Source organism: Macrobrachium rosenbergii, chromosome 33 (genome assembly GCF_040412425.1).
Source record: "Macrobrachium rosenbergii isolate ZJJX-2024 chromosome 33, ASM4041242v1, whole genome shotgun sequence".
Lineage (NCBI taxonomy): Eukaryota > Metazoa > Arthropoda > Malacostraca > Decapoda > Palaemonidae > Macrobrachium > Macrobrachium rosenbergii.
Window position 1 is genome coordinate 5,532,596 of NC_089773.1, and position 26,717 is coordinate 5,559,312.

Here is a 26,717-nt window from a genome sequence, read left to right on the forward strand (position 1 = left end):
TAAGCTCTGTAGAGAGAGAGAGAGAGAGAGAGAGAGAGAGAGAGAGAGAGAGAGAGAGAGAGAGAGAGAGAGAGAGAGACTTAAATATAGGCCTATGTACATATACATAACTGTGGATTTGTTTCTCCATTCACAGGTTTGCTAAAACTTAACAGCAACCGTGTGAGTGGCCACATTAAGCTCTGAGAGAGAGAGAGAGAGAGAGAGAGAGAGAGAGAGAGAGAGAGAGAGAGAGAGAGAGAGAGATTAATTCTGTATAAAGCTGAGTATCCCTAGGTAAGCGTAACACGCAGGCATCCCTCGGACGAAAATCCGGGACAGACTGACTGACAGATGTGTTTCGAAATGCGACAATAACCAAAAGGTCCATAAGACGTGTCTCTAATAAGAAAGTCGATGAGAGAGAGAGAGAGAGAGAGAGAGAGAGAGAGAGAGAGAGAGAGAGCAGAGCATTCGCAGCATCCATAGCTCCTTGTGTAGTGTAGCAGCCGTTCGCCAGTCACCCGTCGGCATCCCGGGAAGAATGATATTGAGCGGCCAGGACCTGCACCTCTCCTTCTCCTTTCTATGGTTCAGCCTTCTCCTCTTTAAAAGGGACTACCGTGTCGTGATTAGAGTTCTCTTCGGTGCAGGCCGCCAGACGTCTGTTAGGTTTTAGAGTGACAGTCACTCCGGGGAGATGGAAACAGGCCCCGAATGATTGGCAAACATGGAAAACCTCGACCCAGTGCCTGAGCGTTAGAGGACGCTCGGAATAATGAGAGGGACAAAGCTCCGATCATAATTGTTTGTAGTGGATTGTTCGTCGCACTAGCATTTAGCAGCAAAGCAGCAGCAAGCAGCAGCAGCTGCACAAGCGGAGACTCAGTTTCGAATCAGCAGGAAAGAGAAAATGTTCCAGTAGCGCTGCTAGCGCTCGGGGGACAAGAGAATCTGAGAAAGGTGCTGGTGTGGTATTGAGAGAGGGGGAAAGATGGATGGAGAGGGGACAGCCGAACAATATGTGTAGCACCGGATGAGTGTCCCGGGCCAGGCGGAGGAGGAAATGATCTGACTTCTTCTTCTTCCCACCGGAGAGCAGAAACAGGTCACCATGTGCAACAGACGGAGGAAATATCTGAAGAAGGTGAGAATTCGCAGTTTCAGTGGCCGGAGGGACAAGTTCGCCGAGGTATGTGGATGGGAATTGTCGGCGTCAAAGGGATAATCTTTCTTTTTGGTTGGACATCTTTGCTGATGCAGGCTTGAGTAATCGTAGGGTGCTTTTCTCATTCAGATGAAACAGCTGCTTTTAGGTTACGTGGTGTTAAAAGGGAATTTAGCGAAATAGAGTAATGCTTGTTTAATGTACGTATGCATATATATATATATATATATATATATATATATATATATATATATATATATTTATTTTATATATATATACATATATATTATATATATATATTTTATATACATATAGTATACATATATATATATGAAAATAAGAACCCATAAAACACTATATACGTTTTATATATATATATATATATACAGGAAAATATATATATATATATATATATATATATATATATATATATATATATATATATGTGTGTGTGTGTGTGTGTGTGTGTGTGTGTGTGTGTGTGTGTGTTTGTGTGTGCATGTATGTCTGTAGGTATAATGGAGATGTACATCAATATGCATTACTTTATATCTCTAAATTCATGTTTATTACGACGTCACATAAAGGAGTTGTTTATCTAAATATATATATATATATATATATATATATATATATATATATATATATATATATATATATATATATATATATATATATATATAATTCAACGCTAATAAATTTCCCCAAAGAACAAACAACTCTGTGGTCACACTGCCTCATTGACATTTTAACTGGAGTATCATTCATAAACGCCATGTGCAAAAACCCCAGCAACATCAGTCGCTTCGTTCTTTTCAGCAGTTTTTCTCTTCTGTACCCATTAAGTACCATTAATATCCCAATATTTTATAGCCCAAATTAGGACATATGTTAAATTTCCTTTCCCTAACTCAGTTCTTCTCAACCAGAGGGGAATTTCAGGGTTTCAGTGGGGTTGGGGGGGCAATTGTGACCAAGGGGTTTTAGTAGTGAGTCTCCACGGAGCCACAGTGTAGACCAGTGGTTCCCAGTCAGGGGAGAATTTCAGAGTTTCAGTTGACGGGGTGGGAATTGTGACCAGGGATTTTTAGTATTCTGTGCATATTATTTGCTATGCACCTTTTGAAGCAGACAATTTTGGAAAGGGGGTGGGGATGACATTCTGACATATGGTGAAAGGGTGCATGGGCCAAAAAAAGGTTGAGAACCACTGCCTGAGTGTAATTCCTTGCATCTCTCCAGCCATTTTCCTCAGACCTCTTTTTGCACCATACCAGTCATTCTTGGTGTACATATTCTAACAAGATGTAGGCTACACTTTTATTATTTAAAAAATTGTCATCTTTTACAACAACTTCAGCAACCTACCTTCTATAACTTACATGCTCAGAATTTCAGAAATCTCGATATTGCCCCTAAGTCAGTTATTTATCAAGTTTTTTTATGCCCAGTTATATAACAGACAACCTTCCCCATTACCTTTCTAGCAGTTTTTCTTTATTTTATTTTTATTGTTTATTTAGCAGCTGAAACCTATTCATATGGAACAAGGACACTAAAGGGGCCATTGGCCTGAAATTCAGGTTTCCAGAGAATATGTTTGTTTCAACCTCCCCTTCCCACCACAGACACCACACTGTGGTAGTAACTGATCATGATGCAAAGCCAGTGATTTTTCATTGCCCCGGGGGAGGCACGAACTCATGACATCTGAATGGCATGCAAAAGCACTAACCACTATAGCAGTGACCAGCATACCCACACTGTGCTTTCCTACCAAACCTTCATACATTTGCCCTACTTTCTCAATCAAAATCTTACCATACAGCAACTTCCCTGGTGTACCATTTCTTAGGTCTTTGCAGCGTCCCTTTTGCCCCTAGCTGCAACCTCTTTCTTCCCTTTCACTGTACCTCCGTTCATATTCTCTTTCTTCCATCTGGCGTTCCACCTTCTCCAACAATTGTTTCATAGTGCAACTGCGAGGTTTTCTCCTTGTTACACCTTTTAAACCTCCTTACTGTCATTTTCCCTTTCAGCTCTCCATGACCTCATAGGTTCCAGTGCTTGATCTTTGGCCTAAATCCTATATTCTATTCTATTAATTTCTTAGGTTTCTATGTCATTTTTGCCTTCATGCAAGAGGAACATTGTGCATCTCACCCACACACATCTGCAGGGCCTTTCACTCAGTCAGGCACAACCTAGCTATTAAACGAATAGGTTTGTCCAAAGAAGACAAGATAGTATTCATGGTCACACATCAACCGCCACAGTAGCTGGCGGTTAGTAAAGCCCAGCCACCTGGAGTACACAAAAACCCAGACTTTGGCCCTTTATAACTCTGGAAATATTCAGCCGACCTGGATGAAACTCTGGCTTTAGAGGTTTCCCATTAAGGTCTCTAATCATGCCAAGTATCCTGTAATGCCCTGGTGCAGAAAGCGTTCAAGACATATCAGCTTCATCCCTGTGCAGAAGGATCTTAGCAGCCAGTGAACCACTCTGCACATCTTGTACACAACTCGGATCTTTCCTAGATAGTGACCCCCAAGGGTTTCAACCTGGTATGTATCCACCTCTGCAGCGTGTTTAGCACAAGCCCCTTGAGGATTACTGTAAAAACATAAATAAAAGACTGTAAATATCATAAAGATAATGACCCCCAAGAAATATTAGTCCTGGATAACGACCCCTGAAAACCCTTGTGGGTAGCTGTCTGGGAAAGATCCCACAACTCTACATCAGAGTACTTTTTTGTTCTCTGGAAATTGAACATCTCTTTTTCTCAGTATTGCCTCTGTTGTGTTTATTCATCTGTTTTGAGACCTTGCGTTACTTCTCTTGCCTGCTAACACTCCTGACTTTTCTCTCCTTCTTTCTATCAGTGTACTATCTCCCATTGGCTTCATTCAGCCAAAGCAACTGAAATCATTCTGATTCAGTTCAATCTCAGGTGTCCCTATTACAACTTGTTCACATCTCTGACATTTTGCTTCTTTTTAATCTTTCTTACTCTATGAATACAAACAATATATATATATATATATATATATATATATATATATATATATATATATATATATATATATATATATATATGAGACGTATCACCGTTATTCACAACGACATTCTGAGACGCCTCACAAACACTCCTCGCTATCACTCAGCCACGCAGATGTTCACAGAGAACCGCCTGGATAATTTGAAAGTCGTTGTGAGGCGAACAATGTCCAGTCTGATCACCCGACTGAGAAACAGCAGCAGTTCGCTCTTACAAAGCATCCTAAGCAGTGAGGCAAGAAGAAGATCTGAATTGGGGAAAGATGGAATAATGAGGTTCTGTTCCTTAAATGACTTATTCTCTATTTTTGCAATTTTGGAGTGTCATCTCGGGAATCTGTCATTATTATTATTATTATTATTATTATTATTATTATTATTATTATTATTATTATTATTATTATATTCCTACGCTTCTTGTTATTTTTGGCATTTTTACTTTTTATTATTACTGTGATTCATATCATTGTAGAGTTTTGCAATTTTCAGTATTCGTGTTTAGCCTTCCGGACCTGACTTCTGTGACCACCAAAGGTCCCCAGATGGAAATTAATCGCCTGCAATCTGTATTTTTTATTGTTATCATTTTAAATTTTTTTTATCATTCTCCAAATAATTACTGTCATTACCGTGATTATGAATTCTATTTTTTTTTCTATTTCTTCAGCAGCTGTGTGGATACTGACGATAATTATTTTTATCGTGTTACCTTATGTATCTAGACTGCGTGGATTGTATTTGTATATTAAGTGTATATGGCCCTGAGCCGAAAGAAAGAATATTATTATTATTATCATTATATATGCATGTATGTGTGTGTATGTATGTATGCATGTGTGTGTATTTATGTATGCAAATATGTAAGCAGCTTCTCACGTAACTAGAATTGACAGCTTCTTTCTGGTCCATAATGAAAAGATATACCAAAGTATACCAAACAAGGAGGAACAAAGTTTACTGCCACTTTTCGTAGAAACAAAACGATCAACTAAAACTTGTTTATCGGAAATTCCAAAAACTTTCCTCAGATCATTTTCCAAAAGACTTTTAAAAAGTCAGCGGCACAGACGATCCATCTACAGACTTCGAAGACGCGACAGCCGCAGCCCGGAGCAAGAATGCCCTAAATATTGGAGAGTTCACGAACTCAGCTTAAGGAGGAAGGACTGTAGGAAGCTTCAGGTCTGTGGCATCAAGGAAATATCCCTTGACATAGAAGGAACTCTTTTGCAAAGGGAATTGAACATAATCCTGTACACTGACCATATTTGTAAGATTTTTCCAAGATAGTGACCCCAAAAGGGTTTTCGGGTGTCGTTATCTAGGACTGATATATCTTGGGGTCATTATCTTTATGATATTTACAAGGATCTTTCCTAGATAGTGACCCCCAAGGGTTTTCGGGGGTCGTTATCCAGGACTAATATTTCTTGGGGGTCATTATCTTTATGATATTTACAGGGACCTTTCCTAGACAGTGACTCCCAAGGGTTTTCGGGGTCGTTATCTAGGACTAATATATCTTGGGGTCATTATCTTTATGATATTTACAGGAATCTTTCCTAGACAGTGACTCCCAAGGGTTTTCGGGAGTCGTTATTTAGGACTAATATTTCTTGGAGGTCATTATCTTTATGATATTTACAGTCTTTTGTTTATGTTTTTACGGTCATTCCCAACGGGCTTGTACTAAACACGCCGCAAAGGTGGATACATACCAGGTTAAAACCCTTGGGGGCTACTATCTAGGAAAAATCCCCAAGTCATATCCCCCCGTGGAAGAGATTGTCGGTGGGTGTTTAGGAAAAGCCTCCTAGGTCTTGGGAAAAGGTTCCTGTGATTCTTCCTCTTGTAAAAGCAGGAGCAGAAAGGGTGAGAGAATTTATGCTCAGGTTTCTTCTTCCACAATAACAGAGACGAAACCCGGATAACTTGCCACACTTATTGGAAAAAAAATGGGCGAAGAATGAACTTCAGAAAACATTGATTCGTGACAAAAAAAAAAAAAAAAACAGTATTTTACAATTTAGAAGACTTTTGAATAAATGATTTCGACATGGAATTAATTCCCTGAGATTTGATGAACTAAAGATGGGTGAGAAACATTATTACTTGAAGATTTGATGAACATACAGATGGTTAAACATTATTGCTTGAAGATTTGATGAACTAACAGAAAGATCCCTTGAAGATTTGATGAACTAACAGATGAGTGAGAAACATTATTACTTGAGATTTGATGAACTGACAGATGAGTGAGAAACATTATTCTTGAAGTTTTGATGAAACAGATGAGTGAAACATTATTACTTGAAGATTTGATGAACTGACAGATGAGTGTTAAAGTTTTGATGAACTGACAGATGGGTGGGAAACATTTTATGCTGAAGTTTTGATGAACTTCAGATGAGTGAGAAACATTATTACTTGAAGATTTGATGAACTGACAGATTGAAACAAAAAATGAAGATTTGATGAACTGACAGATCAGAAAACATTGATTTTGTGACAGAAAAAAAAAACATTAACAGTATTTTTTGATGAACTAACAGATGAGTGAAACAAAGATTTGATGAACTAACATGGAAAATTAATCTGAAGATTTGATGAACTAACAGATGGGTGAGAAACATTATTACTTGAAGATTTGATGAACTAACAGATGAGTGAGAAACATTATTACTTGAAGATTTGATGAACTGACAGATGAGTGAGAAACATTATTACTTGAAGATTTGATGAACTGACAGATGAGTGAGAAACATTATTACTTGAAGATTTGATGAACTGACAGATGAGTGTGAAACATTATTACTTGAAGATTTGATGAACTAACAGATGAGTGAGAAACATTATTACTTGAAGATTTGATGAACTAACAGATGGGTGAGAAACATTATTACTTGAAGATTTGATGAACTGACAGATGAGTGAGAAACATTATTACTTGAAGATTTGATGAACTGACAGATGAGTGAGAAACATTATTACTTGAAGATTTGATGAACTAACAGATGAGTGAGAAACATTATTACTTGAAGATTTGATGAACTAACAGATGAGTGAGAAACATTATTACTTGAAGATTTGATGAACTAACAGATGGGTAGAAACATTATTACTTGAAGATTTGATGAACTGACAGATGAGTGAGAAACATTATTACTTGAAGATTTGATGAACTGACAGATGAGTGAGAAACATTATTACTTGAAGATTTGATGAACTGACAGATGAGTGAGAAACATTATTACTTGAAGATTTGATGAACTGACAGATGAGTGAGAAACATTATTACTTGAAGATTTGATGAACTGACAGATGAGTGAGAAACATTATTACTTGAAGATTTGATGAACTGACAGATGAGTGAGAAACATTATTACTTGAAGATTTGATGAACTAACAGATGAGTGTGAAACATTATTACTTGAAGATTTGATGAACTGACAGATGGGTGAGAAACATTATTACTTGAAGATTTGATGAACTGACAGATGAGTGAGAAACATTATTACTTGAAGATTTGATGAACTGACAGATGAGTGAGAAACATTATTACTTGAAGATTTGATGAACTAACAGATGGGTGAGAAACATTATTACTTGAAGATTTGATGAACTAACAGATGGGTGAGAAACATTATTACTTGAAGATTTGATGAACTAAGAGATGGGTGAGAAACATTATTACTTGAAGATTTGATGAACTGACAGAGGAGTGAGAAACATTATTACTTGAAGATTTGATGAACTGACAGATGAGTGAGAAACATTATTACTTGAAGATTTGATGAACTAACAGATGAGTGTGAAACATTATTACTTGAAGATTTGATGAACTGACAGATGAGTGAGAAACATTATCAATTTGAGATTTGATCAACAGACAAATGGGTGAGAAACATTATCAATTTGAGATTTGATGAGCTGGCAGATGGGAGAGAATCATTATCAATTTAAGATTTGATGAACTGACAAATGGACGAGAAACATTATCAATTTAAGATTTGATGAACTAACAGATAGGAGAGAAACATTACTTCAGTTCATCTCTCAGCTCGGGTGTGGAATGGCTGATAGTGTTCCTTTGCAAGTGACTGCTGTCCCCCCAATGTTGTTTGTTGCTGACAGGAGGGGTCTTTCGGGATACGGATTCTGTCTCAGTAATCCGATGGAAGCTACGTTTGAATTCTTTACCCCAGCCCTTCCCCCACCCTTCTCTCTCTCTCTCTCTCTCTCTCTCTCTCTCCTGTTAAAAAGAGGACAAGAGGTATAACGAAGTGATGAGAAACTCATATTTAATTTGTTTCTCTCTCTCTGTGTTAAAATTCTCTGTCTATATTTTGTTCACTATTCGGGAAAAGGGAGAGAAATTTCTCTCTGCCCCACTCTCTTTCTCTCTGCCTATGCATACATATTATATATATACATATGTATATATGTATGTGTGTACTAGTATACGTGAGGGAGACCTGAAAGATTACTATTTAATGATCATCCTCTCCCAAAAGGATTGCAGGCAGTTAAAAACAAGAAATGATTGAAAAACAACATCTCATCTTTGTCCCTGTGTCCCAAGAGGGGCTGAAAGAGTAATGAAAATGGAATCTATCTCTGCGTAGCCCAGCGCGTGTGCTCAAAGGGGATCTATCTGTTTGTAGTCTTTCCCGCCATGAGTGGACGAAAACAGGGATCTTTCCTAGATAGTGACCCCCAAGAGTTTTCGGGGGTCGTTATCTAGGATTGATTTTTCTTTGGGGTCATTAACTTTATGGTATTTACATGGATCTTTCCTAGATAGTAACCCCCAAGGGTTTTTGGGGGTCGTTATTTAGGACTGATATTTCTTTGGGGTCATTAACTTTATGATATTTACAGGGATCTTTCCTAGGTAGTGACCCCCACAAGGGTTTTCGGGGGTCGTTGTCTAGGAGTGATATTTCTTGGAGGTCATTATCTATATGATATTTAGTCATTTGTTTATGTTTTTATGGTCATCCCCAATGGGCTTGTACTAAACACGACGCAAAAGTGGATGCATACCGGGTTAAAACCCTTTGGGGTCACTGTCTAGGAAAGATCCCATAATCCATACTAAAAGAAATGTTTGAATTAACCAGGGCAACAGGAAAGTACATTCTCAACAGTGAGTGTAACTTTCCTTGTCCCTATTTCCTACCATTTTATGGGAACTTTCAGGTGCGCGTGTGCACGCATGTGCGTGTGCGTGTGTGTGAGTGAGTGCCACCATAGGGCCAAGTGCCTGCTGCGGAGCCTAAACCCTTGTCCTAAACAATAAATTCAACACGTCTGGATCATGATGCTTACAAGACTCTAAACATGCCACAAATTATTTATACGAGCAGAATTGGTGACACTCAAAACACATTGCAGTCCGCACTAGAGTTAATTTTGAAAATGAAATAATTTCTTATTCCGACAAACGTTCACTCACAGGATATGCCCACGCAAGCATGTCCCCAAACAAGGGTACTCGTTTGAAGGTCCAAATAACGTCATTCAGGCATTTATGCATCCCTGTTCGATAAAATGCAGCTTTGGAGTCAAAGCAAGTTTGCCATGAAACCTCATCCTGCATTGACAAGTTCCAGATTCACACATACTGCCCTTTTATAACTAATTATCAGATTATGGCTACATACAAAACTTGTCAGATTCCGTCCAAAAGTACTAATTTCTTCACAGTTGTTAAGGAGTATACAAAATGTGTAAGATTTTATGTTAGAGCTATATTTTAACCCTTTACCCGAATCCCAGGTAGAATTCCGATTGTTTAACAAAATTTCTTACATTTTCATGATACACTTACTGAAAGTTAAGAGAAGGAATCATGCCATGTGTACACTGGCAGCCATGTGTGAAATTTTGCGTGGAATTCCATACATATATATGACATGAAACGTTCAAGAAATTTCCTCTGTGCTATTCTCTAGGGCACTGATTACCGTTCTGGCTATGTGCGATGCAAGGCAAATTACATGCAATGCTTCAGCAAAGATATATATAAAGGTACATTTTTGTTAGCGTTTGTTTACGTACTTTGCCTGAGTCAATGCATGCACCACATGAAACACTTAGGAGTGAATAAAAAGCCTAAATGTAGTGGATCTTTCCTAGATAGTGACCCCCAAGGGTTTTAACCGGGTATGTATACCCACCTTTGCAGCAAAAAAAGTTGAGTATATGTTAGCTTAACCAGACCACTGAGCTGATTAACAGCTCTCCTGCTAGGGCTGGCCCGAAGGATTAGATTTATTTTAGGTGGCTAAGAACCAAGTGGTTACCTAGCAACGGGACCTACAGCTTATTGTGGAATCCAAACCACATTATGGCGAGAAATTATTTTCTATCACCAGAAATAAATTCCTCTAATTCTTCATTGGCTGGTCGGAGAGTCGAACTTTGGGCCAATGTTTAGTACAAGCCCATTGGGGATAACAGTATAACATAAACAAAAGACTGTAAATAACATAAAGACAATGACCCCAAAGAAATATTAGTCCTAGATAACGACCCCCGAAAACCCTTGGGGGTCACTACCTAGTATAGGATGTCAGAATAGTTCAGAAGCTTTTCCCATAAAGCTTTTCCCTACCCTCCCAATCCCCAACCTATCCTGGCCCCCATCTGGGGCGAACAAACAGGTTTGCAGGAGGAGGGTGGATGTGTCATTCTCCCCTACTGTCACGCAGTGGAGGACAAATAAGATCCACTCGAATTTTATTAGTATAGATTCCCTATAATTTTAGGAAAATACGGTGATCATAATTTGCAGACATATTATGCATCATTACAATTGTTTTGTACATTACAATATAAATAATAATCATTCAGATTAACGTTAGTCATTTTGTATTTTACTTGAAATACTTGCACATTGTATTTTTAATAACAAAAATAAGTTTCCTGTGTATCTGTCAATCTATCTGTTGTAAAATTCTCTCTCCCTCTCTCTCTTTCTCTCTCTCTCTCTCTCTCTCTCCACCAAAGATCTTCAGTGCTAGATCTGAAAAGAAATAATGACAACATTTAGGTATTTTCATCAGACCAGTTCTGAGTAAAAAAGAAAGAAAAATACTCGACGACAAGATTAATCAGTGAATGGAAAAACGCAGAGCAGGGAGTTCAGTCCCTGGAATCGCTTCGATAAAACCAAGCTTGATCTTTCAGACTTGGGGCACATGAATTAGATGGAATGTGTTTCCAGGTAAAAGATGAAATTGTATTTTATTTTCGAACGATGAGCACCAGATGTGAATATTCCAAGCTTAATGAAGACGCAAATATGAACAGAGATCTTTCTTAGATAGTGACCCCCAAGGGTTTTTTGGGGTCGTTATCTAGGACCAGTATTTCTTGGGGGCCATTATCTTTATGATAATTACAGGGCTCTTTCCTAGATAATGACCCCCAAGGGTTTTTGGGGTCGTTATTTAGGACTGATATTTCTTGGGGGTCATTATCTTTATGATATTTACAGGGACCTTTCCTAGATAGTGACCCCCAAGGGTTTTTGGGGGTCGTTATTTAGGACCAGTATTTCTTGGGGGTCATTATCTTCATGATATTTACAGGGATCTTTCCTAGTTAGTGACCCCCAAGGGTTTTTGGGGGTCGTTATCCAGGGCCGGTATTTCTTGGGGGTCATTATCTTTTATGATATCTACAGTCTTTTGTTTATGTTTTTACAGTCATCCCCAACAGGCGTGTATAAACATGCCACAAAGGTGGATACATACCAGGTTAAAACCTTGGGGTCACTATCTAGGAAAGATCCGAACAAAGCCCAATAATGAATAATGCTTGAAAGATAATTGAGACCAATTGTATGGAGATTCCAAAGAGAGTTGTTAAATTAAAATGTACAAACTTTGTGGACGAATGGAGTAGACCAGGAAACGAATGAAAGAAGATTTAATTTGAGCAAATATCATTCCTCTAGTTCTGAGGAATCGTCGAATACATAAATGAAAGAAAAAGGTTGTATAACTGAAATGAAATCAGTTGCCTCCAGTCAAGTCCCTGTGACAACAGTTTTTCTGTCTACCCTCAGGTCTTAAATACCACTGAGGCTAGAGGGCTGCAAATTGGAGTGTTGATCATCCACCCTCCAATCATCAAACATACCAAATCGCAGCCCTCTAGCCTCAGTAGTTTTTATTTTATTGAAGGCTAAAGTTATCCATGGTTGTACGTCTGGCAAAGCTATAGGTGCCAACAACACAGGCCACCACCGGGCCGTGGCTGAAAGTTTCATGGGCTGAGAGTTTCATACAGCATGATACGCTTTACAGAAAACTGGATTGTTCCGAAGAAACTTCTGCACATTTTTTACTTGTTGTTTTATTTGACAACTGAGGTCCAGAGTAACCTCATCGAAAAATCAGCCAGAAAAAAAGATTTTTGGCAACTGTATATGTAAATCCCCAGTCCATCTCGTGACACTAAAAAATTAACTGGTACAGTGGTCAGTGTCGTGCACGCCACTCAGATGTCGCGGAGGTTTCGCATCTCCACCAGGGTGATTAATAAAAATCACCGGCTCTGTGTCATGATCAGTTACTGTTGCAGTGTTGGGGGTCTGCTGCGGTGGGAGGTTGAAACCAGCATTCTTTGGAAGCTTATAAAGAATTTCAGGTCAGTGGCCCCTTTGGTGGGCTTGTTCCATATGAATTGGTTTCATCTACTGAATAATAATAATAATAATAATAATAATAATAATAATAATAATAATAATAATAATAATAATAATAATAATAATAATAATAATCTTTGGAAGCTTAAATAATTTCAAGTCAGTGGCCCCTTTGGTGGACTTGTTCCATACGAATAGGTACTGAATAATAATAATAATAATAATAATAATAATAATAATAATAATAATAATAATAATAATAATAATAATAATAATAAGAAAATGAACTTATTATGTCAGAGAGACTTCGGTCACTTTCGCAAACTTGATGCAAATGAAGACACAAGGATCACAGCTCCAGCTTCAAAACCTCCTCTCTGTAACTTTTGGTTGTGTTGACGAGACTTCAAAGCTGTTTGGCCGAAGCTTTTGAATTCCTCTCAGTTAAAAAAAAAGAATCAAGTAAAATATGCGCCGAAGTTGCTTTAGCGCAGTCCAGCTTTCTGTACAGCGTATGATCAAGGCCACCGAAAATAGATCTATCTTTAGGTGGCCTCGGGATAATCCTGTATGAGACGCGGCCCATGAATCTTTAAACAGGGCCCGGTGGTGGCCTATCCTCTCTATCTTTCGGTGGTCTCGGTATAATGCTGTATGAGACGCGGCCCATGAATCTTTAACCAAGGCCCGGTGGTGGCCTATCCTATATAGTTGCCAGAAACGATTATGGCTAACTTTAACCTTAAATAAAATAAAAAAAACTACTGAGGCTAGAAGGCTGCAATTTGGTGTGTTTGATGACTGGAGGGTGGGTGATTAACATACCAATTTGCAGCCCTCCAGCCTCAGTAGATCTTAAGATCTGAGGGCGGACAGAAAAAGTGTGGACGGACAGACAAAGCCGGCATAATACTTTTCTTTAACAGAAAACTAAAAAAAACTATTTGCTGAAAAAGGTAGAATTTTACAATTAGCAAGTGCGAACACTTCTACTAAAACTGTGATTGATCTCGGCTAAACATGACAACGGAAGACCAAGTCAAAAACAAAATTAGATTTTTTTTTTGTACAGTTGAACACCCAGACCGCTTCTGCCCCCCCCCCCCCCGTATCTTTCTTAAAATTTTGAGTTTATTTATATTTGATGTTTTTGATCACTTATTGCGGAGGCATGTCGACTCCAGTATCTCGTAACTTATATATATATATATATATATATATATATATATATATATATATATATATATATATATATATATATATATATATATATATATATACAGATAATAGATAGACAGAAAGTGAGACATTTCTTTCACAAAATCTAAAGCACCAGAAAAAGATCATTATTTGCTGTTAGCCCTTGAAAGTACAGGAACAAGTTTGTATTGTATTACTGAACTAAATGATGCTACCCACTTATGAACGCATGAAGTATTTACCAAAACGCAAATCATGATGAAGATATCATATACTCATTTGCCAGTTATTCTTCTCTCTCTCTCTGTCTCCAACCAAGCACCCATCAGAAGCTCTCCTGCAGATCCCTTGGGACCGGTGAAACCCCAGGATGAGGACCCTCTTGCAGAGGAAGAGCCAGTGCATCAGAATACGTAATGAAGAGGAGAATTCCTTGGAGTAAAGAGACTTATTGTAGGGTTGGGATCAATAGCTGCTGTTATAGTTGCTGTTTGGGCGGCAGTGCCGACGGTTGTGGCACGCTGGAGGGAAGAAGGATTCCTCTCCCCACGCCCCAACTCCTTGCATTCTTATTCTTCCTCTTCTTCTCTTTCTTCTTCTTCTTTGCATGTTCCAAATGAAAGACTATGAGCAGTGAGGTCATGCTCAAGCTCCTTTAGATATACCCTCAGAGTTTCAAACGAAAGATCATGGGCAGTGAGGTCATGCTCAAGCTCCTTTAGAGATACCCTCAGAGTTTCAAATGAAAGATCATTGGCAGTGAGGTCATGCCCAAGCTCCTTTAGATATACCCTCAGAGTTTCAAACGAAAGATCATGGGCAGTGAGGGCTCAAGCTCCTTTAGAGATACCCTCAGAGTTTCAAATGAAAGATCATTGGCAGTGAGGTCATGCCCAAGCTCCTTTAGATATACCCTCAGAGTTTCAAACGAAAGATCAAGGGCAGTGAGGTCATGCCTGATGTCCTTTAGATATACCCTCAGAGTTTCAAATGAAAGATCACGAGCGATAAGGTCATGCCCAAGGTCCTTTAGATATACCCTCAGAGTTTCAAACAAAAGATCATGGGCAGTGGGGTCATGCCCAAGGTCCTTTAGATATACCCTCAGAGTTTCAAACAAAAGATCATGGGCAGTGGGGTCATGCCCAATGTCCTTTAGATATACCCTCGGAGTTTCGAACAAGAAATCATGATTAGTGAGGTTATGCCCAAGGTCCTTTAAATATACCCGGGTTTCGAACAAGAAATCATGATTTAAAGGCCCAGGTCCTTTAAATATACCCATACGGTATATTTAAAGGACCTTGGTCATGCCCCAAAATTCAGAACATTCCCACCCCATGAAAATGATCTGTAGCTGCAAAACTCAGCATATAAGATGATTTTCTACTGAACATTTTTAGAGCATTCCATTCCACCTAGAATCAACTTTGCTCTCATGAGCATCATAATGGGGCGGCCGGTAATAAAGTCACAGAAAAGTCATAATTTTGGCTAGGAATAAAAGTCACAGGAAAAAGTCACGTTGATTTATGGTGGTAATTAAGGCAATTAAAGTAATAAAACGGAAAATATTTTGAATCTTTCCTGGACAGTGACCCACAAGGGTTTTCGGGCTTCGTTATCTAGGACTAATATTTCTTGGGGGTCATTATCTTTATGATATTTACAGTCTTTTGTTTATGTTTTTACGGTTATCCCCAACGGGGGCCTTGTACTAAACACACCACAAAGGTGGATACACACCGGGTTGAAACCCTGGGGTCACTATCTAGGAAAGATTAATGTATATTTTTACCTGTGACTTTTTTACCTGGATTTGATAATGGTGAAAAAATTTCTATCCTGAGACACTGTTGTAGCTGAGCATCTCTGTCCGGATATCTCATATGTACTTTCTTTAATCATTATCATTTTCGCAATGAGCAGTGTCAGCCTGCTCAAAATATAATTTAATGTGGATCTTCATTTCATGCAAACGAAATCAAACATGGCGACTCACCTTTCAACAAGCGTTCTTATTTTCCAGTTGCAGGTCCTAACGTCCATAGTGACGTGCATCACCTTAGTGAGGTGTGAAGAAATGCCAGAACTGAACACCTTGGAGGACCACCTAAGGATCATGGCCAGCGAACTTCGCAATTCCACGGTCTCGCATCACGGGAATTCCCCTCAAGAAAGCGACCCAGATCTTGTGGCCATAAAAGATTTTCATCTTCAAGTTACGTCCGACAATTCTGAACAGTCTCGCTGCCCCACCTCCTGCTTCTGCGAAGAAAAGGTAGGTAGAGGATTGGGGTCTTTCCTAGATAGTGACCCCCAGGGGTTTTAACCCATATGTGGTGTGTTTAGTACAAGCCTGTTGGGGTTTACCATAAAAACATAAACAAAAGACTGCAAATATCATAAAGATAATGACCCTCAAGAAATATTAGCCCTAGATATCGACCCCTGAAAACCTTTAGGGGTTAGTATCTAGGAAAGATCGCAAACCAGTATATCAGTTTTAGTCTTGAGAACTTCCAATGTTGGAAAAACTTGAAGAAAATAGAAAGTATGGGTGAGGATCCCAGAAATGAGAAAATCCATGAATTCACATACTTATTTGTGCCTGTATTCCCAGTACCTACGTACTCTTGGCACTTGTTCCCCTTCTGTCTCGTGTAAGTTGATGTAATAGTAAACCCCACATGGTAAAATCCATTACGCTGAGATCTGGACTTTTTGAGGGCCATTCATTAGGTTCAATGAAGTAAGGAGTATGGGCTCTGAGCCAGGCAACAGGTTCAGTGAAGTCAGGAGTACTGGCTCTGAGCCGAGCAAGTGTTTAAAATACATAATGTAAATCTAAAATTTCCTGGTTTTTTGTGGGGCACCTGTAGTATTTTGATGCTGTGGAATTTTCACTGACAATGAAGAGACTAATGGCACCTTTATCCCTTTCTATTTTAGGTTGGGTACGCAGCCTGTGTAGGAGACGGCCAGTGGGCACCACCCGTCCTGCCATCAGGACTCGTGCGCATTGAACTGAGGGGCTTTTCGCTCCCACAACTCGGTCCTTCTCAGCTGAAGGTGTTTCAGGGTATTCGTGAGCTCCAGATCAACCACTGCAACCTCTCGTTGTTGGTCGACGACTCATTCACCTCAATGCAAGAACTGGATGGGCTGGATCTCTCAGACAACCACTTGACAATGCTCGGGCCTTATTCCCTGCATGGCCTTCAGTCTCTCAGACACCTCGATATATCATATAATCGGCTGACGGTCTTGAACAGACCTTTCATCCACTTGCCTTCTCTGCAGCATCTCAACTTGCATCACAACTCCATCCGTAGGCTCATCCAAGACACATTTCAGGGATTAAATCGGGTACAGTATATTGATTTAGATTCCAACGAGATCTCTTTCCTGGAAGTGTCGGCTTTCCAGCACCTAACAAGTTTAGCTCACCTCATCTTGTCAAACAACCAACTCTCCAGCCTAGCAACGCTGGACTTCTTTGGATCTCGACTTCAGTACATTGACCTGTCAAACATAGGCATCGCCCGCATACCTCAAGCACTCACCCAGTTTGTCCGGGACCTACGGCTTGCGAGGAATGTCATCAGAGAAATCCATCGAGGAGATCTGGACTCGTACCCTTATTTAACTCTTCTCGTGTTAGATAACAACAGCGTTGAGGTGTTGGAAGAAGACGCGATTGGGAGGCACGAATACTTGTCCCGCCTGTGGCTCAATGGGAATCATTTGATGAGTATTCCCCTTTCGTTGCCTCCCTCTCTCCAAGCCCTTTATATTGACGAGAACTCCATTTTCGGCATAAGAGAAGGGGATTTCCGTGGTCTGATCAACCTGCAGCAACTCTCTCTTCAAAACAACAACATATCTGTGATCGATCCATGTGCATTTTGTGAACTGACGGGCCTAAAAACGTTAAATTTACAAGGGAATCATATTACGAATCTTACAAAGAGAATATTTTCCCACCTACTGAATCTCGAATCCCTCGACCTCTCTCAAAACCCTCTGAAATCTCTAGACGGGGAAGCTCTCCTGGGTCTGGCGTCGCTGCGTTCACTACAAATGTCTCACATTCAGTCAGACCCCCTGGAAATTCCTGATACTTTATTCGACTCCTTGAAAGGACTTTGGATACTCGAAGTGTGTGAATCTCCAAAGTTGGTTTCAGCGATCACAAATAACACTAAAATGCTGCACAGCTTACGGGGCCTTAGAGAACTCAACATAATGCATAATGGACTCACTCAGCTCAGACCAGACTTTCCAGCCTTCTTCCCTCAGCTACAGGTTAGTCCCCTCAGCTGTGTTGTTGTCTTAGGGATGTCAGTACAGACTCATACATGTCCGTCTGTGATGGTACTTAAAGCGATGTCATGAGATATAAGAAAAGGGTGCATTCAGTGAGAGAAGCTGGTCAATGTTTACAAAGTGTGAAGAAGCGACACTTCTTCTTTATTGAGCATTTACAATTGATACAAAGATATGATACATAACATAGATAGTGCACAAAAATGTTAATATTGTAACACCATCATACTTCAAAAGCAGTGCATGTTTTTGCTTGGTTTCATAATGAGTACCCATAAGCAGTAGTTGTTCCTAGTAAAGATAAACTTATATTTTGAATTTCTGTGTTTGTAGTTATGCAGGTGTCTTTATTGTCACTTATGTTTATATGGACTTTAGGTTTTAGCAAACAGCAATGAAAATGGGATGATGCAACAAGGAAGCAATGATTTTAGATAAAGTTTTAATTGTCACTGGAAAGGGAATACAATACAATAAAAGAAGAGAACATAATGTGATAGTAATAAAGAGGAATGGCGATAACATCAGCATCAGCTGCGACAGTTCATCACCAGAACAAACAATGAATATATGCTGGGTAAAACTTGACGCGCATGTTCCTATTCAATAATGACTCCGATGACATGAGCAATGTACAAAATAAGTTTTAGCTGGTCTGCTGGGATAGTGGTTAGCATTGTGGCATGCCACTCAGATGTCGCGGGAGGTTCGTGTCTACCCCTGGGCAATGAAAAATCACTGGCTTTGCATCATGATCAGTTACTGCTGCTGTATGGGGTTTGCAGTAGGAGGGTGAAACCAACATTCTTTGGAAGCTTAAAGAATTTCAAGTCAGAAGCCCCTTTGGTGTGCTTGTTCCGTGTGAATAGGTTTCATCTATTGAAATAATAATAATAATAATAATAATAATAATAATAATAATAATAATAATAATAATAATAATAATAATAATAATAATAATACAGTTAAAATGGAAGAAATCTAATCCAACTTTGGACTTAAGCCTCTTTATGTTATCAGTGTTACAACTAAGTATCAGCTAAAGTACAGCTTCTCTCACACAAACTTTAAGTGAGTATGAGGTTTTTTTAATTGCTATAGTGGCATGAAACAGGCAAGGGTTTATCTGTATGGCTACCAAATGAGTCACTATAACATTTCACTCAGCGTTGTATGTCTTCTTCCATACAAGTATGTGTTTGTAATAGGGTTCATCTTGCGTCTAAAGAAGTCAGCGTTGGTGGGTAGGCTACTGTTGGGAGTTCGAGCCACTTAGGTACCAATCCATCTATCAGTTATAATTCCCCTTCAGTGATAGTCCCGAAGTAGCGAGAACTGGATATTAAACGACATTAGTAGCTGAATGTTTGTGTGTATATATATATATATATATATATATATATATATATATATATATATATATATATATAATATATATATATATATATTGTCACTGAGCTGGAGGTAGGATTAACAAGAGAACTTAGCGTAAGAGCCGTCATATTCTCACACCTCCCTGAGATCAAGTGACTTGACCCTGAAGAGGTTTGCGAACAGGAAAGTGCTGAAAATCGATATTTCTTTCAAGTTCTTCCTCAGACTCATTGACAACTTGAAGTATTGAAGGCTCGAGCAATAGAATGCCAATACCAACACACACATGCACACACACACACACACATGTCGAGATTGTTATCTGACATTTGTAGATACTTAATCAAATAAGTCGTTTGTCACATTTGGATGAAAACTGCTCATGAATCACAGACGACATATGTAGCTGAGTGAATAACGATTGACAGATGAATGCAGAGTCAGAAATCTGACCAGTGCAAAAGAGAATGAGGTCGGTTCTGTCATAGTTCTGTTCTTTATAAGACAGATACTGCTCTTGAATCAAAGACGACATTTGTACTGATTGAATAACGATTGACAGTTGAATGCAGGGTCAGAAGTTCTGACCAGTGCAAAAGAGAATGAGGTCTGTTCTGTCGTTGGTCTGTTTGGATCTTTCCTTGATAGTGACTGCCATTTTTTTATAAGATTAATTTAAGGGATGGGACAGAAGAAATCGAGTAGCCTGGAAAAAAAGGGGAGGAAATGAAAAGAGAGAAAAGAAATGAATGGAGCAGTCTCACTTGCTCTACAAAAGGAAGACCTGTGTGTTAATGAGCTTTCAGGTTTACCATCTATAATTCTTTGCAGTGCTACGGACGTCCAAATAAAAAACCAGACTTGTAGTTCCTCTGAGCAATAGTATATAACAATTGTGATCTCAGATTTCATGAAAATGGTCAAGTTTTTCGTCCTGTAGTGACAAAAGTTGTGTTTTTCAGGTTGTAAAGCTGAGCGGCAATGTTTGGGACTGCAGTTCAGCGAAGAAGATCGAGTGGATGAGGCAGTGGATGCAACATTCCTCCGTCAATTTCTACAGATCCTACAGCGTTCGGTGAGATGATTATCTGTACTTCCTTTGTACTGCACTGTATCCCACGTATAGGAGTCGATGAGCCGGTTTGATTCAAAGCCAGTCAATCAATCAGCCTTTTAGACAAAAATGAAAAGTATAGTTCCGTCAACAGTTCCAAATCTATACAGATAAGTAAATATCATATTTCTAGATTTTAGTATACTGCATTTCATTCACTCTGAATGTCAGGATTCACTCAAGATATTCCGTAAGTCACAACAGCAATAAAAGGTGTTTCAGAGGGTACTCTTGAACCATTCTAAATGAAGAAACTCCATACAGAATGCACGAGTAAATGAATCCAGGTAAAAACAGTTACAGGTAAAAATGTCACAGGGGAAAAAAGTCACATTAATCTTTCCTAGATAGTGACCCCCAAGGGTTTTAACTTGGTATGCATCCACCTTTGTGGCGTGTTTAGTACAAGCCCATTGAGGACTACTGTACAGACATAAACAAAAGACAGTAAATATCATAAAGATATGACTCCAAGAAATATTAGTTCTAGATAACGACCCATGAAAACCCTTGGGGGTCACTATCTGGGAAAGATCCTGTAAATATCATAAAGATAATGACCACAAGAAATATCAGTTCTAGATAATGACACCTGAAAACCCTTGGGGTCACTATCTGGGAAAGATCCAAAATATTTTCTGTTTTATTACTTTAATTGCTTTAATTACCACCTTAAATTAATGTGATATTTTTTCCTAGCCAAAATTGTGACTTTTTTTTCCTATGACTCTTTTTCCTGTGACTTTATTAAACGGATCAGTGATGAATGTGAGAAAATTATATCGACCAATTTCGAGTATTGCAGAGTAAGATTAGAAACCCGTCATTACAATGAATGTTCCAAAGTTATCGTTTGTACGTTAAGATTACAAAGTACCTCATTAAAACTTTTCACAAGTTCCAGGTCAAAAATAGTGACCGAACATGAACTGTGACAGAGGCGAAGATCCAAGATTACAAAGCAGCTCATTAAAACTTTTCGCAAGCTGTGGGGCTCAAATATTCACAGGACAAGAACAGCAACAGTGGAGAAAATAGACACTCATTCAAAACTCGTCTTTAAACAAGTAAAAAATGGGCCGAAGTTTCTTCGGCGTAATCGAGTTTCCTGTGCAGCGTATAATCAAGGCCACCGAAAATAGATCTAGCTTTCGGTGGTCTCGGTATAATGCTGTATGAGCTGCAGCCCATGAATCTTTAACCAAAGCCCGGTGGTGGCATGTCCTGTGTCGTTGCCAGATGCACGATTATGACTAACTGTAACGTTAATAAAATAAAAACCACTGAGGCTAGAGGGCTGCAGTTTGGTATGTTTGATGACTGGAGGGTGGATGATCGACATACCAATTTGCAGCCCACTAGCCTCAGTAGTTTTTGAGGTCTGAGTTGGACGGACAGACAAAGGTGGTACAATAGTTTTCTTTTACAGAAAATTAAAAAACGCTGTTTTGGAAATGTAGTTTCTTTTCATGGCTTTTGGATTCACATGGCACAGGGCAATCATAAAACAAACCATCCTTTTGCTCAGCTGATGAGATGGATACTCAGGTGTTGTATGCAAGAATTATCACCCAGAATGAAGATTGAACTATTTCGAATTTCGTGATAACTCGCCCCGAACATTTATATTCAGTCGTCTTTCATCAGTTCTGACTTTATAAAATAAATGGAGGTTGTCACAACCTTTACTGTAGAAAAAGACGAAAATCTTTCATAGTGACCCCCAAAGGTTTTAACCCAGTATGTATCCACCTTTGCAGCATGTTTAGTATAAGCCCGGGGGATGACCGTAAAAACATAAACAAAAGACTGTAAATATTATAAAGATAATGACCCCCAGGAAATATTAGTCCTAGATAATGACCCCAAAATCCCTTGGGGGTCACTATCTAGGAAAGAGCCAAAGACGAATTACCTCTTAAGTTTAGCATTATTTCTTTCAGGTACTCATGATTATTTATAAGTTGTTGTTTACAATCTTCAGACAGTAAATCCAAAAACACTTGAATCCTTGAGACTGTTGAAAATCGTGGTTGGTTTGTGAAAAGCATCAGTAACTTATGCAGCTGTATAAATCCCACTATTTTAAGAAAAGTATTTACTGGCATTCAGTCCGTGGTGAGTGCATTGTTTTGAACGATAAAGATTCAGGCCGCTGCCAGAATCATTTTCATGTGATCTTCAAATCCAACACCGCCATAACAGTTTATGAGAAAGACCATCATGTTTCAAATATGAAAGATTCCTTGGATCTTTCCTAGATAGTGACCCCCTTGAGTTTTAACCCAGTATGTATCCACCTTTGCGGCGTGTTTAGTACAAGCCCGTAGCGGATTACCATAAGAACATAAAAAAGACTGTAAATATCATAAAGATAATGACCCCAAGAGATATTAGTCCTAGACAACAACCCCCGAACCTTGTTGGGGATCACTATCTAGGAAAGATCCCGAAATAGCTTGTTACAACACAGTTACACAATGGCAGACTTCTACAGTCAGTAGTAGAACTTCCAATCATTGAGAAGCATTGGCATTTTTCTGTTTTCCTTGCTGTCTTGCAGGGCATTTATGCTTTCCTGAGTCATCACCAGTCATTTCACTCCACTGGATTTTGTTTAGTTTTCTAACTCTGAGATCAATCACATACTTGCTTTTTTCTGCGTTGAATGATAATGTCATTAGCGGGTTGAAGCTTACTTATAGTACAGGATTGAAGGGCTTGAGACTTCCATATATGTTTTATTCACCCAAAGCCCAAAAATAGGTTTCAATATTTAACAGTCCATAGACTTCAAATGAGAATCACTGCCAAGTAACAGGTTTAATACTATAAAATCCTTATATCCTATGTAATTAAAAAACAAAGGAATGGATTATATAATATGACTGAATACAACCCTTATAAAAGATACAATAGCCAGTTCAACAATTTGTGCAATAATGGATGCAGATATCAAGAATGCAAGAAATCAAAGTTCTGGTATAGATGTGAATAAACATAAGCACTTCTATTGATAAGTTTATTCTCATGCTTGCATGTTGTATGTGGTTTATGACAGCTGTAATAATCATTTCCTCTTTTCTTCCAGGTGCTCAAGTCCATTATCATTAAGTTATAAGCCGGTTATTCTCCTGGAAGAGAGTGACTACAACAGATCAGAAAGTGACTCAAGCCTCCTGGAGTCTCCGCTGTCCACTCCTGCACCACCAGCCTTCATCACCCACAGTACGACATACTCTGTAGAAAGGAAATCTAAACCGAACGCTACGGCAGTAAGTGATTCCTCCGAGGTTTCCTTTGGATCATCCATCGAGATTGATGCTGAAAGACTTGACGTGCCCTCTTCAGAGTTGTATTCAGCTAACGTTACTCAAGAGAGTAGAACGAACATTTCAGATGCTGTCACAGGCTCTTTGCTGGGTGGGTTCTCTCTCCTGAAAAATCTGACCTCAGTGGCATCGACTGTATCAGTTAAAAGCGACTTGATTAGTGCAAATAAAAGTGTATCTGCAAACACTACAGAAACTAGTGCATTGCCAGAAAAAACACCAAGTGTGCTGGTGCAGTATGTCCCTCCTCCCCCTCCTCCTCCTCCTCTTCCACCTCACACCACTCAAATTCCAGCCACAGAAAAATCTGGAAATTTCAGTGCATCCAGTCCAGTAACCGCAAGGCTTGATGTTCTAGGCTCTACCACCTTGCCTTCCCCATTTCTCCACAACGATGCACCCGGGATTAAATCCTCTGTACAGCGGCCCTCTCTGAGTGAAGACAAAACCTTCACAAAGAATTTAAATATTCTGTTGAACTCACATGATGTTGAGTCAAAGGATGAGGTGAGATTCGAAGGAAGCAAGTTGAGAAAATATATTACAAAGTCATTCAGCTCAGAATTGGGAAGTGATGTATCAGCTGACCAGCAGCAAAAGCAACACCAACAGAAGAAGCTCGCCCGTGAATTTCATTCTCATAGGAAAGACCTTTGGCTATACAGAGGTGATAACAGCCACGGGCTGAACCAAAGGAATCCTTCACTGTCTCTTGGTATTGGCCGCGGCAGAGTGAGCGACGAAGCGGTCGTGGGTGCTGGAATAGTGGCGACGTTTCTTGGAGTGGCTCTCTTGGTCAGCGGGTTTTTGTTAGCTCAGGGTCGCGCAAAAGTTGGAAACTCTTGGGACTCTTCCTCCTTGACGTCATCCTACTGGAGAGATGGCTCGGGTGAGGACGAGGTGCTCATGGCACCCGATTACGACGCCGAGGCTAATGAAAGCAGCATGTGTGGGCCACAGGTAGAAAGTGGGATAGAGATCGTCCCTGAAACTCAAACGGGATTGAACAAGAGACTCTACCTTCTCTTGCAGAGAGACTCATGCACAGGCATTACCCCTGAGAGCCTCCCAGATCCGCGCACATACTGAAGTATTACCCCGAAGAGCCTCTTAGTCTTACGTGCATAATAAAAAACAAAGTATTACCAGTACGGGCCTCCCAGAGCCACACGCATGGTGACTAAAGGAGATTTTTGTGGATCCATGTCGATACATGTCAGCGGGTTAGGAATTTTCATTGTTTGCCTCACCAACAAGTTCATTTGATCTCACTGGAATTCCTTCATTTGTTCCTAGAAAATTCAGTTCAGGCTGACGCCATTATCATTCATGTGGTGAATACTGACCAGAGTGAAACTACTGAGGCCTTTATTTTACTCTTAAAATTAGGACCGTTACTGTTTGAGGAAAACTTCCACTAATCCCATGTTGTGAAATGAGTGCTGAGGACCCTGTTGGGAAATGGGAGATGATTAGAATAATGACAACACTTGAGTGCTTCATCTATATGTAGGCCTACAGTAATATATATACAAGTATATGTACGTTATTACGTAGACAAAAATAATGCATACAATGCGTTCGTTCTTCCATTCCAGGTGGTAAATTCCTGAGATGTATGCTAGTATTGCACCAGCCCCAGTTTTTTTGCCACGCCCCTAGGTTAGGTTAGGTTAGGTTTTAGATTAGGTTAGATTGTTACCTCTAGAGTGATTTGGGTGTGGGAAACTTAATGAGAGTATTTTCAAGAAAATTCTATGGTTAGTTTTTAAGATATGGCATCCTCCTTTTTTCAGGGAAAGGTACCGGTACTCGGTTACTTCTCAGGAAAATGCTTCCAGGTGACAAATGACGGCTAAGCAGCACTCTACGATAGGACGGTTCGTTTTCCATAGGCCTCAGCTGCCAAAGTTGAACTCTCCTTGTGTACCAATCTTAGGTCCTTTCATACTTGTTTTTTATAAGTTTTGGTGCTATTATAGACCTGATTGTTCACTTCGTTCGTTTCTTTGCTGACTCTAAAGAGACATTCTGTGCAAAAATTTCCTTTTGACAGAGTGAGGAGGTACTCTAAAAAGTAGTTGTAAAGTAGCACGTGTGTGTGTGTGTGTATGTGCGTGTGTGTGTGTGCTCTAGTTCAGCTGTCCAGATGTTTGCCATCTGCTCAGTCCTTCAGAATAGATGCAAAACTCTTGGAATTCCATGTACAGTCGTGTTCATGTGTCATTATTTGTGGGATGCGTGTCATATCTGTTCAGTAGTTATTATGCTCTCTTTAAACTAACCCTCTTTGTAGCTTTCTTAAGATAATCATGGTCTAAGTCGCAGCACTGAACTCGAGAGGTAACTGTTCCGAAGCTCTGTCTCATCGGGTTCGACCCTTTCTGTAAATAGTTGTCTTTCATCCAACGTGTGGAGTTTGCCTACGTGCACGAGACCTGTTTTGGATAATTAATATCATGATGTCATCTAATGTTCAATAAATGATACGAATTTAAA

The 26,717-nt window shown here is 39.3% G+C and overlaps 1 protein-coding gene across 1 annotated transcript; it reads left to right on the forward strand.

The window, feature by feature from the left end:
• Positions 1-254: 254 nt before the first annotated feature.
• Positions 255-26,717, forward strand: LOC136855835 (uncharacterized). The gene is made up of 5 exons (XM_067133195.1): positions 255-1,126; positions 16,099-16,350; positions 17,022-18,377; positions 20,735-20,847; positions 23,978-26,717. The coding sequence occupies exons 1-5, from the start codon at positions 1,094-1,096 to the stop codon at positions 25,305-25,307; spliced, it is 3,084 nt and encodes a 1,027-aa protein (XP_066989296.1). The 5' UTR covers positions 255-1,093; the 3' UTR covers positions 25,308-26,717.